This window comes from Hippoglossus hippoglossus, chromosome 7, assembly GCF_009819705.1.
Source record: "Hippoglossus hippoglossus isolate fHipHip1 chromosome 7, fHipHip1.pri, whole genome shotgun sequence".
Classification (NCBI taxonomy): Eukaryota; Metazoa; Chordata; class Actinopteri; order Pleuronectiformes; family Pleuronectidae; genus Hippoglossus; species Hippoglossus hippoglossus.
In genome coordinates, this window is record NC_047157.1 from 17,727,838 (window position 1) to 17,739,993 (window position 12,156).

General features: G+C 41.7%; 1 protein-coding gene across 3 annotated transcripts; it reads right to left on the minus strand.

Moving 5' to 3' along the window:
* Positions 1-5: 5 nt before the first annotated feature.
* Positions 6-11,780, minus strand: LOC117765342 (solute carrier family 26 member 6-like). 3 transcript variants are annotated; one of them, XM_034591831.1, is made up of 19 exons: positions 11,430-11,780; positions 9,686-9,825; positions 8,574-8,684; positions 8,321-8,448; positions 8,023-8,187; positions 7,187-7,339; positions 6,935-7,017; positions 6,245-6,392; positions 5,001-5,114; positions 4,814-4,891; positions 4,519-4,614; positions 4,321-4,427; positions 4,124-4,193; positions 2,730-2,822; positions 2,450-2,554; positions 1,994-2,335; positions 1,825-1,879; positions 1,470-1,600; positions 6-1,338 (listed from the first exon to the last, which is right to left on the minus strand). In XM_034591831.1, exons 1-19 carry the CDS (start codon positions 11,567-11,569, stop codon positions 1,312-1,314), a joined length of 2,286 nt encoding a protein of 761 aa, XP_034447722.1. In that variant the 5' UTR covers positions 11,570-11,780; the 3' UTR covers positions 6-1,311. The 3 variants fall into 3 exon arrangements, with proteins under 3 accessions (XP_034447722.1, XP_034447721.1, XP_034447723.1); XM_034591830.1 differs by having other exon boundaries at positions 8,282-8,448; XM_034591832.1 differs by lacking the exons at positions 9,686-9,825; positions 11,430-11,780 and adding an exon at positions 9,399-9,472 and having other exon boundaries at positions 8,282-8,448; positions 8,574-8,787.
* Positions 11,781-12,156: the final 376 nt, after the last annotated feature.

The window sequence follows — 12,156 nt, forward strand, 5'->3', positions numbered from 1 at the left end:
CGCTCTGTGTTTTTGTGAATCTTTATTTACACAAAACAAACCCGTGGATATGTGCAGAATTTACATTAGATATGTTACACATGTATAAAAAATAAATTCCAAGAGACATTTGACGGATAAATATTGATAAAGCGTTGCACTGGAAGTGTTATCAGTCTGTGGACACAGTGTTGAGCAACAGGCACAAGGAAATGTGTTTCTGTTTTAGCCCTTGTTTACATTGGAGTAGGATGTCTGTCACACATACTGTAGCTTCTGCAGGAAGACAATTTATTTCTGCCGGTGAGAAACTGTGCAACTTTGGGCAAACATGATAACGACGCACATTTTTCACATCTACAGAATTGCACACGAAAGCACTTGAATACATTTCCCGAAGGTCAAAATAATTACAAAACTTTTTAAGGCCTGACGCAGATATACTTGGAAGGGACAACCCAAATTATTGAAATACACATGTAACATGTACTGTGTACCGTCTATTACGATACACTGTTCAGCAAACGCAAGAGAGTTATGATAGATGATGAGACAAGACTGCATCCCCAAAAGTAGAGAATCAGATGTGTGATTACTGACTGTAAATACACCCACGCTGTTGACACCTATTACACCATATCTGCACTTCAGCTCCTTCTTGCAGCCGGTTGGAATTGAATGGGTGGTAATAACAGGATTAAGGCCCCCCCTCCTCATCCCCAGAGGGCACAGTCTTGTCCTATAAATGACAAATATTTACATTCTATTGATTTGTGTTACAAGACATGTGGGTTTCCCTTACAAACAGAACACGAGGGCCAACTGCATAGATCCCAGAAAACCCACACAGCGGACTGACAGACTGACACATGCACACACATCGTGGTGCGTCTGTTCACAACAACACCTCTCAAATATGAGTTTCCCCCCCCCACAGTCAACCTTTCACTCACTCTCTCACACCGACTATAAATACAGACTCTTATTCGTCTGTTACATTCTCCCACTCATCCCCCGCCCCTCCTCTGTGGCTCATGCACACACCACAGAGAGAGAGAGAGAGAGAGAGAGAGAGAGAGAGAGAGAGAGAGAGAGAGAGAGAGAGAGAGAGCTACGATGACGTATTGCTGGCTATCTCATTAGGCGATATCATAAAAAGCCCGTTGCCACAGTAACGGCTCCCTGGATTTCCATGGCAACCGGCCGCCATGTCAAGGTGGTGCATTCTCCCCCACTGAAGGGGGAGGAGACAGTGACGACCAATAGTGAGGAGTGGACCACAGTGGAGGAGGGGGAGGATGGCGAGGGTTGGAACAGTCTGACCCCTGTTGGTTACATCGGGGTGCTGCAGGGAACGTCCTGGGAAAAAAAGACGGGGAAGATTGAAGGCTAGGAAGAGGGGGCATTTCAGAATATGAGCCAGCGATGATAATTGAGTGAAGCTGAAGGATCTAAGAAGTGTTAATGAACATTCACGGCGATGAACGTACAAGTACAAAGTCTCTCAGCCCCAGTTTCTTGAGAATGTGAAGCACGGCATCATGCACTGTGACAAACAACCTGCTCTTCGGGATGGACTCTGAGAAGAAACCGGCAGTGTCCAGTTGCTCCACAACACAGGCTACACAGAGAGGAAAGCAGGCGTGACAGTGAGAGACCATGAGAGGGAAAGCATTTTTATGATTGTAGAGATAAATATTTATGTTTGAGTGACATGTCAGACGAGGAACAATGTGGCGCCACTGAGGCTGAGACCTTGACGCATTCAGTATCTAGAGCTCCAGTGATTTGACTCTGCATTAGGGTCATTAACTTTGTCTCTGTTTTGTCTGGTGTGCCACTCACCTTGGCATCCCGTGAGATAAATGTTTATATTAATCTGCCCGAAGTCCCTGAAAATCTGGGAGAAAAAGATAGACATTACTTTGTTTGTCCTCTGTCTAAAGTTGAACCTGTGTGCGCCCATTCAACACAAAATATCAGATCATATCACCATCAACAACACAAAACACACATTTTTCAATGTATTTGTAGTGACTGTGTCCACAAAGCCGGTTGTCGATATGTCCAAGATGATGCTGTGGACATCTGATCCACAGGTCCCCTCCTTCTCCTCATCACCATGGTGCGGATCCTGGTAGATGTTTTCATCACCGTGGCAACCCGTGTCTAAATCGGAGTCCTGCATGACTGAGTCAGGTTCGTAAGCCGAGTTTACTTGTCCTTTACTAAGGCCATTTGTAGAGGTTACGGCTGTACTGTTCCCCTGACTCAGTCCTGCAGAGACTTTGCCCTCAGTCAACTCTGTCAAAGAGAGAGCGGGAATGGACATGTCTCTGACCGCTTTTTGCTTCCACTAGGTTGAAAAAGAGGGAACAACAATTAGGGAAAACATCAGCTGAATTTTATAAGCTATTGCTTTCATTTCAGATGAATGAAGGTGTCCCTGAACATGTTATTTGTATTGTACTTGTTTCTTTTCCTCCGTTTTCGCTTCCTCTTTCTCCTGTTTAGGCTTCAGCTCCGCATCTCGCTTCTTCTTTGCCGCCAGCAGCTTACTGATTTCAATTCCACTCTGCACAAAAAGCCCGAGCACCACATTAAAGAGAGAAAAGAGAGGGTGAGATGAGTGGGTGAGATAATGAAAGCAATTAAAGGTGCCGTAGATGGGACAAGGATTTACATCTTGTAATCAAACGCACAGCAGCACACAAACATACACCAACATTCATGGAGCCTCACACACAAACCTTCCCTTGCAGGGCCTCCAAGTACATCTCAGCATTTGTGTAGCAGATAGTCGTAGATGAGCGGAAGATTTTTATTCCTGGAATCTCTTCAGTCTGCGGGGAGACATCATGAGGTAGAAGAGTTCAGAACATCACACCTGGTTCTGCTCTCATTGGCAATTTCTACCTCCCCCAGGTGTTGTTTGTCTAAATGAAGCTTTACTACCACTGGTGATCTAAGCATCAACAGTGCTCATCTAAAAGGGATGGTTCAACCAAATTTCAGAAAAATATTTTTATAGTTAGTATCCAGTATTTCTGATGTTTTTTCTTTTGTTTACCTAATAACTGAAATGTAAGCATCCGGAAAACTACATCTGAACCAGACTACGAGAGTCTACAGACAAGGTAGCAGCTCTTTGCATGTGCACAGCATGCTAACATAAGGAGGTTAACATGCCCAATAACATGATGATGTTTAGCAGCTGTATGTTTACAAAATGTATCGAGCGCCACCTAGTGGCTGGCTGCAGTAAAGGTCATAAACCCCACTTCTTCCATGCTAATGAAAGGGACATGGGTGAAACTAAAAAGTCTCTTAAAAGTGTATGTCAAATATGTTTATTTTTGTCATTTTTGGGTAGTTTTTACCAGACTTATGTATGTTCAAGTGTTCATGTTTCTGATAAGTTTGGTTATTTGATGCTAACCTCGCTAACTTCATCCCCTGATTGCTACTGGGCAAACTGTGGCTCCAAATGTGCAAGATGTCGGCATTTCAGAATAGAGGGTGGAAGAAGAGATGAGTTGTCCAGCTTTATACAGTCTATGGTGGTAACATTTGCTAGTTGGCACTAAACACAGAATACAGCTGAGCCCAATGGGAAGAACAGTAGTTTTGCAGGTTGGACAAATGTAAATTTTGGATGTTATAAAATGAAATCTTAAGGGATCACATTACAGTCTGTCCATTAGTACTGGAGACCTTTCATTTTAAGACTACAACTATGGAAAATTCATTAGTATTTATCCTTTGTGCATATGTGGATGTCTGTACAACATTTCTTGGCAGTTGTTGAGATCTTTCAGTCCGGACCAAAGAGGGGGACCGAACCTGACTTTCTCCGAATAATGGTTTGAGCAAGGTCAATATATTAAATTACTTTCTACTGAGGAGAACTGAACCTGCCAGAGAACTCTGTAGAATATTAATGAGGGCACTGCCAGAAATGCATGCATCATTTTAAGGAACAGGACGAGAAAGGTTAAAATAAATAAATGAATAAAACCAAAGCTGCATGTCATGGCTACAGAACACAAGAGATTAATCAGAAAATGTGACTGTTGAAATTTAGTGACCTGGCCCTTTAACTCTCTATTGAGGCAAAAGGTACTTAGCACTGAAAGATTCTTACCCCCCCGTAGGCGTCTGTGTCTAGATACAAGTCAGTGCCTGGCACGTGGCCCAAGATGGAGTAACGGGGTCTGAAAGGTATTGAAGTGGCAAAATTAGAGAAACAACTCCCCTGAAGCTCGAAGAAAAATCACATGAGGATTGTCTCACTATGGCTGCATGCACGTCAATAATTAATAATCAGTGGTGCGTAGTTACCGTTGTGTTCTGAAGATGAAAGTGAGCATGGAAAAGCCAATGGAGACAGCCAGACCCAGGTCCAGGTTGAGCAGGATGGTGCTTATTAATGTTACCACCCACACCAGCTAGAGGGCAGTATAAACACTGAGAGTCAATGGGGTCAAACAGTGACGCAGTAACATTCACAGTTTTTAACTGGGCTGGATTTAGTCGTACCAGATCAACCTTGTTCGTCCTCCACAGCATCGGCACATCCATGAACTGCTTAAACATCCCTTTCAAGTTCGCAAACACTATTGTGGCTAAAATAGCCTGAGGAACAAACACACACACACACACACACACACACACACACACACACACACACACACACACACACACACACACACACACACACACACACACACACACACACACACACACACACACACAGGCTTATTGGTTATTAAATTGTAATGCCAGGAGAGATGGTGATCGTTAGCAAGAAATGGTGCAGAGAGGAGAGTGTTACCTTGGGGAGATCTTCAAAGAGAGCACCAATTTTCAAAACTGTGATCAGCACAATGATGGATGAAATCACTCCCGCAACCTGACAAAACACACACACACACACACACACTCTTATTGTACAGTCACTGGTCTCCGGTTGATCATAGGTGTATTGTGCTTTCTGTGCATGTTTGTGTACACGTGTTTACTTGTGTCTTGCCCCCTGTGCTCTCCTGGATGAGGCTGCGAGACAGCGAGCAGGTCACAGAGTAACACTGAAAGAAGCTGCCAATAGTGTTACTAAGACCCAGAGCAACCAGCTCCTGGAATTAAAAAGAAACAGACAGACAGGTACAGTTTGAAGTAGTAACACGCACGTTTATTAAGCTGATTATATTAATCCTGACATTTGCTGGTATTAACATCAAGACCTTTAGGGTCTGGAGTCTGTGACCTGTGGGCCAATAACATTAATCTACTGTTGTTTTATGGCAATTCTCAACACATGACCGACACCCTGAGAGCAATGCTGTGCATATTTAAGAGACACTTCATTGCACAAAGCTTGTTGGGCATTAATGATTCAGCAGGCGGGCTCTTAGAGACTGTGAGTGCTCCCAACCCATCCCTCTCTTTGGAGCACAATGATCCCAGTCACATGCCTCTGCAAGTGTGTGTACTGTAAGTCCATGTGTTGCAGACAATAATAAGAGCTAAAGGGATGGGAAAAAAAGTTTGGCTGCTCTGTGTATGTATTTTTAGGGGAACATTAATCATTCAGTGAAGTGAAGGCATGGCCTGCTGTGCAAGCAAATAGGAAGCAGGTTGTGGCATAAAGAATAAATGGTCAGAGAAGAGAGAAGAGAAAGTATTTGCATCATCATGACTGATGTGGATGATAAACACATTTCTGTAGAGTCCACAATCCAATTTCTACTTCTGTGTCTCATACAAACGTGTTTACATATGTCAGATTTATGCCAAGTAACTCCAATTGTATATCCATGGCACTGTGAGGTGTGTGAGTCCTGGATGACTCACACTTTGTAAATTAAAAGCCTTGGTGCATGTGATAATTGTATATTGTGTTTCTACTTTTATTAGTTGCAAAAGTTATATGCATTTTAGTTATAACCACCATTTAATTGACAATTCCCATCATTGATCATACATTTGTAAATAATAAATAAGTACACAAGTAAACTAAATATATAACATAGGTCTAGTTGTTATTTCTTTTACATTTTCATGAAGAATTGTTACATAATAATGTCTTTAAGTAACTGTGTGTGTGCTGTTGATCCAGGATAACATAATGCATAGTGACAGCATAGAGTTAAGTCTAAGATTAAGTTGAGGTTTGGCTCTCCCCTGTTAGCAGAGAGTCAGACGGGAGCAGGGACACAGACTCTCACAGCTTCTTGTGAGAACTACAGTGTGTTTTATGCCTCACCTGGTTGCTGTCCACCTTATAGCCATGTTTAAGGCCAAACGTTTTGCCGAGGGAAATGTTGATAGCGTAGCCCACGATGGCCACAGTGAAGGCATCGCCTATCATCTCGGAGAAAAAAGAGGTATCTGGAACTTGAGGGGCTTTGAGCCTGGAGCAGGAGTAGAAGGTGAATGGTTGAAGTTTGTATCAGTGTAGTGTCCAATCAGATCCTAGGGGTATGTGACATTTTCCCTGAGGCTGTTCCAACATCTTGACATTCAAAAAGATTTAACTAAGAGTTTTCTTGTAACACTTTTCAAACTGTAGCAACATTCACGTGTGACCTTTTGCTGACTATTGGTTTAGCACTAGCTTCAGGTGGTAGCTACCTGTTATTGTTACATCCACAAGCTGAAGCTGGCAAACTCATTAACCTTTTCAATCACTTAGAAACATTTAAATATTTGTTTCAAAGTACATTTCCATGAATATGACAAAGCAATCTCACTAATGGACTATTCCCCCAGGAATCCACAATCTGTGACCCTGTTTGTCTTATAAACAACTCTACATATCAAACAAGAAAATCTGGTGCTTCTCTGTCTTGTAAACAGTCTTGTTCAAACAGCTGTCCTCAGTCTCACCCCTGCCTTCACTTTCTCTTTCTGTTTTGTCCACACAAACTCATTGCAGACACACACATGAGCTCACCCACTGGGAATCTGCCCAACAACATCAAGGTCGTATTTTTTGTCAAGTCCACAGAAGTGGGTGATGATTGTTGCTGCTATGATCTGTTGAGAAAAGACAAAGGCAATGCCGCTTCAACATGTGAAGTAAATCCTCAGTTTGAGCACAGGCAGCACGTGTAGAGCTAGGTCAACTGTGGTCAGGGTGCCCCCTGCTGGACGATTAGCCGAATGCACCTGCTGTATGAGAGACTAGAGGAACAGACAGACTCACAACTATCAGTTCCACAGGGATGGGAATCGGCAGCTTCTGTTTGTAACAGTCATTGATTTCTTTGGCCACAATGAGAACAGTGAGCGACACCAGGCTGACCACCAGCTCCGGCACCCGGGTCTGAGGCAGCAGTCGGCAAACATCCACCAGAGTCTATGAGCAAAAAGAGTGGAGGAGAGAAGGATGGAGGAGAGGGAGAGGGTTTGAAAACAATTCAATGAACCTGGTGTTTAAATCTTGCTCTGCCCTCTGGCCTGTCTCTGGTCACACAAGACAATACAACAACTCTGAGGTCAGGTTAATGCACAAAAGTTTGCCAAAAAAGGCCACATTTGATATTTTACAAGTGGGCAGCATTTTGTCCGGGTCACAAGAAGGTCAGAGGTGACTGAACTGGCCCACATCTGTGTGCTGTCTGGGCCAGTATCCAGCATAAAATGCAAACTGTGATTATGAAAGTGTTCCGTAGTTCCTTGTGTAATTTCTGCTGACAAATGAACAAACATGCAGACTGGTCGCAATGTTAAAGAAAGTGAAAAATATTTCCTGGATCTGCCTCTGTTCTAGATCCACAACAAAACGTAAAAGGTTCTTCCCAACCCTCCACAAAAATTCATGGGAATTTGTTGAGTGATTATTGTGTCATAGAAAAAAAGGAAAAAAAAGGAAATGAAAGGGTAAACTATAAAAGTCTTAGCTTAAATATAAAGTTAGGTGTTGTTGAATCAACACTCCTAATGGTCTAAATAAAATAAAACAACGTAAGATTTACCAAACTATCAATTACTTTCTTGTGTGTTTCCATATTGTAGTTTCATCGTGCCTGACATACTCACATAGATAAGGGAGAGAGGACCTGTGAATCGAGATGGTGTGACTCCAAACAGGTACTTGAGCTGTGAGGCACACACATGACACGCTGACCCTGTAGTGTAGCCACGGATCAGCGGCTCGGACAGGTACGTGACCACGAAACCAAACCTCACCACAAAAAACAAGATCTTAGGACAGGGAACAAAAAGAGAGAGGGTTAATCAAGAGCAGTGAAATATGATGTAAAAGGGCTGTTTGGTTGAAAAGGACAGAAACACACACCTGAAAGATCCCTGTCAAGACTGTGAGGGAACATGCTACCTTTACCCTCATGGCATCCCGAGCTTCAAAATTCACACTGTGGTTGGTGCCGTTTATGATAAAGTTACTGTCGGGTGCCAGCCTCTCCGTCACACCCCCGATCACGATGCTCATCACAGCAAACGTACCTGGAAATTCAAAAGCATGTAGATTCACACGGACGCATCAACCAGGATTATCCATAGTGAACTCACTTTGTTATGTTTATTTTAGTCTTAATGACAAGAGGCCACAGACACACACTCTTTCTCACCTATGGAGAGGTGTCTGGAGGTGCCAAAGATGAAGTAGACCAGCACCGGGAATAGAGAAGTATACAGGCCAATCACAGGGGGTAGGGAAGCCAGAAGAGCATACGCCATACCTGGTAAAAAAAAAATTATTATTAAAAAAATTATGAAGAAAAAGCCCTCTACCTTATGTAAAACAAATGTGATGTTAGCTAAGGTGGCTATATTGTGGCTGTTTTTGTGTTGTGTACAAACCACATGGTCACACATGGACATTACACACATAACAAAAGTTAATTTGCAGGCAATAAAATTAATTGACACGTGACAATAAAAACTAAAATTAAACTACTAAAGATAAAATAAGTAAAAAGAAAGAAAAAAATTATCTAAAGAATTGTGAAAAGGGTGATTTCTCCCCACTGTCCCCCTACATTAAACAGGAGTTGGCAGTTTGCGATGAGGCTGTGGATTTTTCTAGTTTTGTGCTCTTTTTCTTTCTCTAGTATGATTTAGTTTGGTTACATTTACCAGGGATCATTTGGTTTTTGTGTTGTAGTACCTTCTTGTTATTAAAATGCACATTTTCCCTTCACCTACTCCTGCTTTTCCAGTAATGCTTTTTGCAAGTTTTCAGTGCCAAATAGCATCCTCCACTCCTATCTGGGGGTTACGATGCTACAAGAATCTATAAAAAATATAAAATAAATATATTGAGAGATTATCTTTAATTACAATAGAATAGGTCTTTTACAGCACTAATACTGTAGACTAGGGAGAATATGCATAATCTGCATGCACATTTTTAGTTTTGGTAATTTTTCAACAAGTTCTTTGGTATTATTGGAAAAGCTTTTTTGCTTTAATTGCTGAGATCAGAGTTTTGATACCATTACCACTCTCATGTCCATTAAATATGAAGGTACAGCAAGGAGGTGTTTAGTATAACTTTGCATAAAGACTGGAAGCAGCCTCGCTTGGATCGATATGAGAGTGGCACAGATTATTTTTTACCTCACTTATGAAACAGCATGAGCGTAGATCCCAAAATGTCAAACTGAACTTTTAAAGTTCGTGAGGTGTAATGTGGACGAACTCTGAGCTCCCTCCACTCTGCACATCCATATATACAAACCCTGCGGCAGATGCATGATTCCCACACTGCAGCCAGCGATCAGGTCTCCAATTGCATTTTCTCTGATGGAGTATTGAGGCAGCCAGCCAAGAACAGGCACCCAGCTCACCACTGTGTGCTTCAGCCTGGGCACCGAACATCTGCAACAGAAATAAATAACATTCATTTTACTGAGACACACAAGTAATTTCACATTTAGAACCTGCATCCACCAAGTCCCAACAAGCTCCTTCAAGCTTCAGTGTGTACTGTAAGATTTAGGTGAAAGGGATCTATTGGCAGAAATTGAATATAAAATAATCCTTGTGATGTTTTCATTAGTGTGTAATCATCTAAATTGTATGAATTGTTTTTTTCTTTACCCTAGAAAGAGCCCTTTATATTTAAATACTTTATATTTACATCAGGAGTTGGTCCTCTCTACGGAGGCCGCCATGTTTTTTACTGTAGTCCAAACTAGACAAACTAAACACCTTTAGACTTTTTATGACAACTGAAGGCTACCACAGGTTCTCTTTCGTGTTTAGAAGGGGAGGGTGAGGTGAGGGGTATTCAGCTGCAACATGCAACTTCACCACTAGATGTCACTAAATTCTACACACTGAACCTTTAAATTCAATCAAGCTGCACCACATCTCACCTACTCATAGATATCAGTTCCCTTTCCCTAAATATGCCTGATATATTTTACTATGATCCATGAAACATTCTTTGGGAAAATGGAGAAAACGTTGAAAACTTCTTATCCTGGATCTGCCCCCTGATCCGGATCCGCACCAACATTTTATGGGTTCTTCCCTGACCCATACCACGTCTGTCCACCAAGTTTGGTGGTAATCCGTTCAGATGTTTTTGTGTAATCTTGCTTAAAAACAAACACACAAATGAACCAACTACCTAAAACCAAAAATTGCTTGGAGAATTATCCACTGAATTCTGAAATGTCCGGCTTAAATGTTCATGTGCAAGGATAAGAAAAAATTTTGTGAAATGATATAAATCCTCCACTAATTGTAAATCTGTTATTGCTACAACACTACAGGCAGATTTTCTAAATGCATTCGATGAATGAATAAAATCGTTTAATAATAACTAATAACTTGCAGTCAGTGTGATGTGGAAGAGCAGAAACCTCAGGTGCACATACACACATGAGAATGGACTGGATATTTGTATGATTTTGAATTCTGGATTTTCAGTGAAAGAGTCGATTTTTAACTCGGCCACCCAAAAAAGTAAATCATTACTCGAAGCAGAGTGATTAGTTTATCGTGAAAAAACTCAGTTTTTATCAACAGGCCTTTTAAAGTCAGTGTGCTGCTTTTCACTTCTAATGACAGAACCCTAACCCCGATATGTGCTACGTTGTGACTGGTTAGTATGTCTCATATAATGTGTGACTGGTGCTTCCAGCTGAATAAATGGACTTTGCTCACTCATTGTCATTCATTACATGATTAAAGCTTTTTTTAATCATCACTGTTTTGCTTTGAGAGGGGAAAACAGTTGACTAACACAATTGCCATGAACACACACAGACTTATTCATGACTATTTAATTATTGTAAGTCATTTTTGAGCAGCCAGAGGCAAAGCAAAGCCACACACACAAAAAATAAACATTACAAAGCCAAATACAAACATATCAGTGTTGTCAGTTTGTGTCATTGTCTCAGGCTTTTCCAGTTTTCTCATGTGTTGCCTGTTACACCACTCTCCCCACGTGTCCTTTTTTTTGTTTTTACCTCAGGGACTCTTTCACCCGTTCCCCCAGGTTCGGTGAATCGGTCCACGTCCGTTTTTGCGCCACTTCATCCAGACGCAGCTCATCCAGAACCTCCCTCTGCACAAAATACTCCCCGTGTGAACAGCCTTTCTCTTCCATGTCCCAGGTGTGTTTGAGCGGATTCAGCACAGCTTCGGCAAGCTGATGTCTGTCTCAGCTCCTCCTCTCTGCTCCTGGGTCATCTTGAATGGACTGGACAGTTCACCTATTGAGAGAACTGGTTTCCTTGGTTGGCCTGTGGGAGTGACTATCCCTGTCCTGACACTAGTCCCTAGTCTGCATTGGCACACCTGCGGTTATATGTTTTTATGGGTACTATAACTATACTAACTATACCCATAAACTATACATACACTATAAGTGTTGCTTATAGTGATGATCCTGCTGAAGACTGCAGCTGGAGGGCCAGAAAGTGGTAGACACTCCAATCCGTATATAAAAGACTTGATTCTGACATTGAGAGACACGCTAACAAACACACACCTGGTTGTATACTCACATAACTCTAAGTTAAAGATAAAATGTTGTATTATTTCTTTTCTTGTATTAAAGGGATAGCTCAGCGAAAAATTTCAATTCACTCATTATCTACTCACCATTATGCTGATGGAGTGTTTGAGTCCACAAAACACTTTTGGAGTTTCAGGGATAAACAGTGTTGCAGCCAAATCCAATATGGTATCATT

Coding starts and splice junctions, on each gene's coding strand:
- LOC117765342 (XM_034591830.1), bottom strand. CDS start 11,569: ATGGAAGAGAAAGGCTGTTCACACGGGGAGTATTTTGTGCAGAGGGAG. Junction 7,018..7,186: donor TCCCTGTGGAACTGATAGTT/GTGAGTCTGTCT, acceptor TTTTCTCAACAG/ATCATAGCAGCAACAATCAT. Junction 1,601..1,824: donor TTATCTCACGGGATGCCAAG/GTGAGTGGCACA, acceptor CTCTCTGTGTAG/CCTGTGTTGTGGAGCAACTG.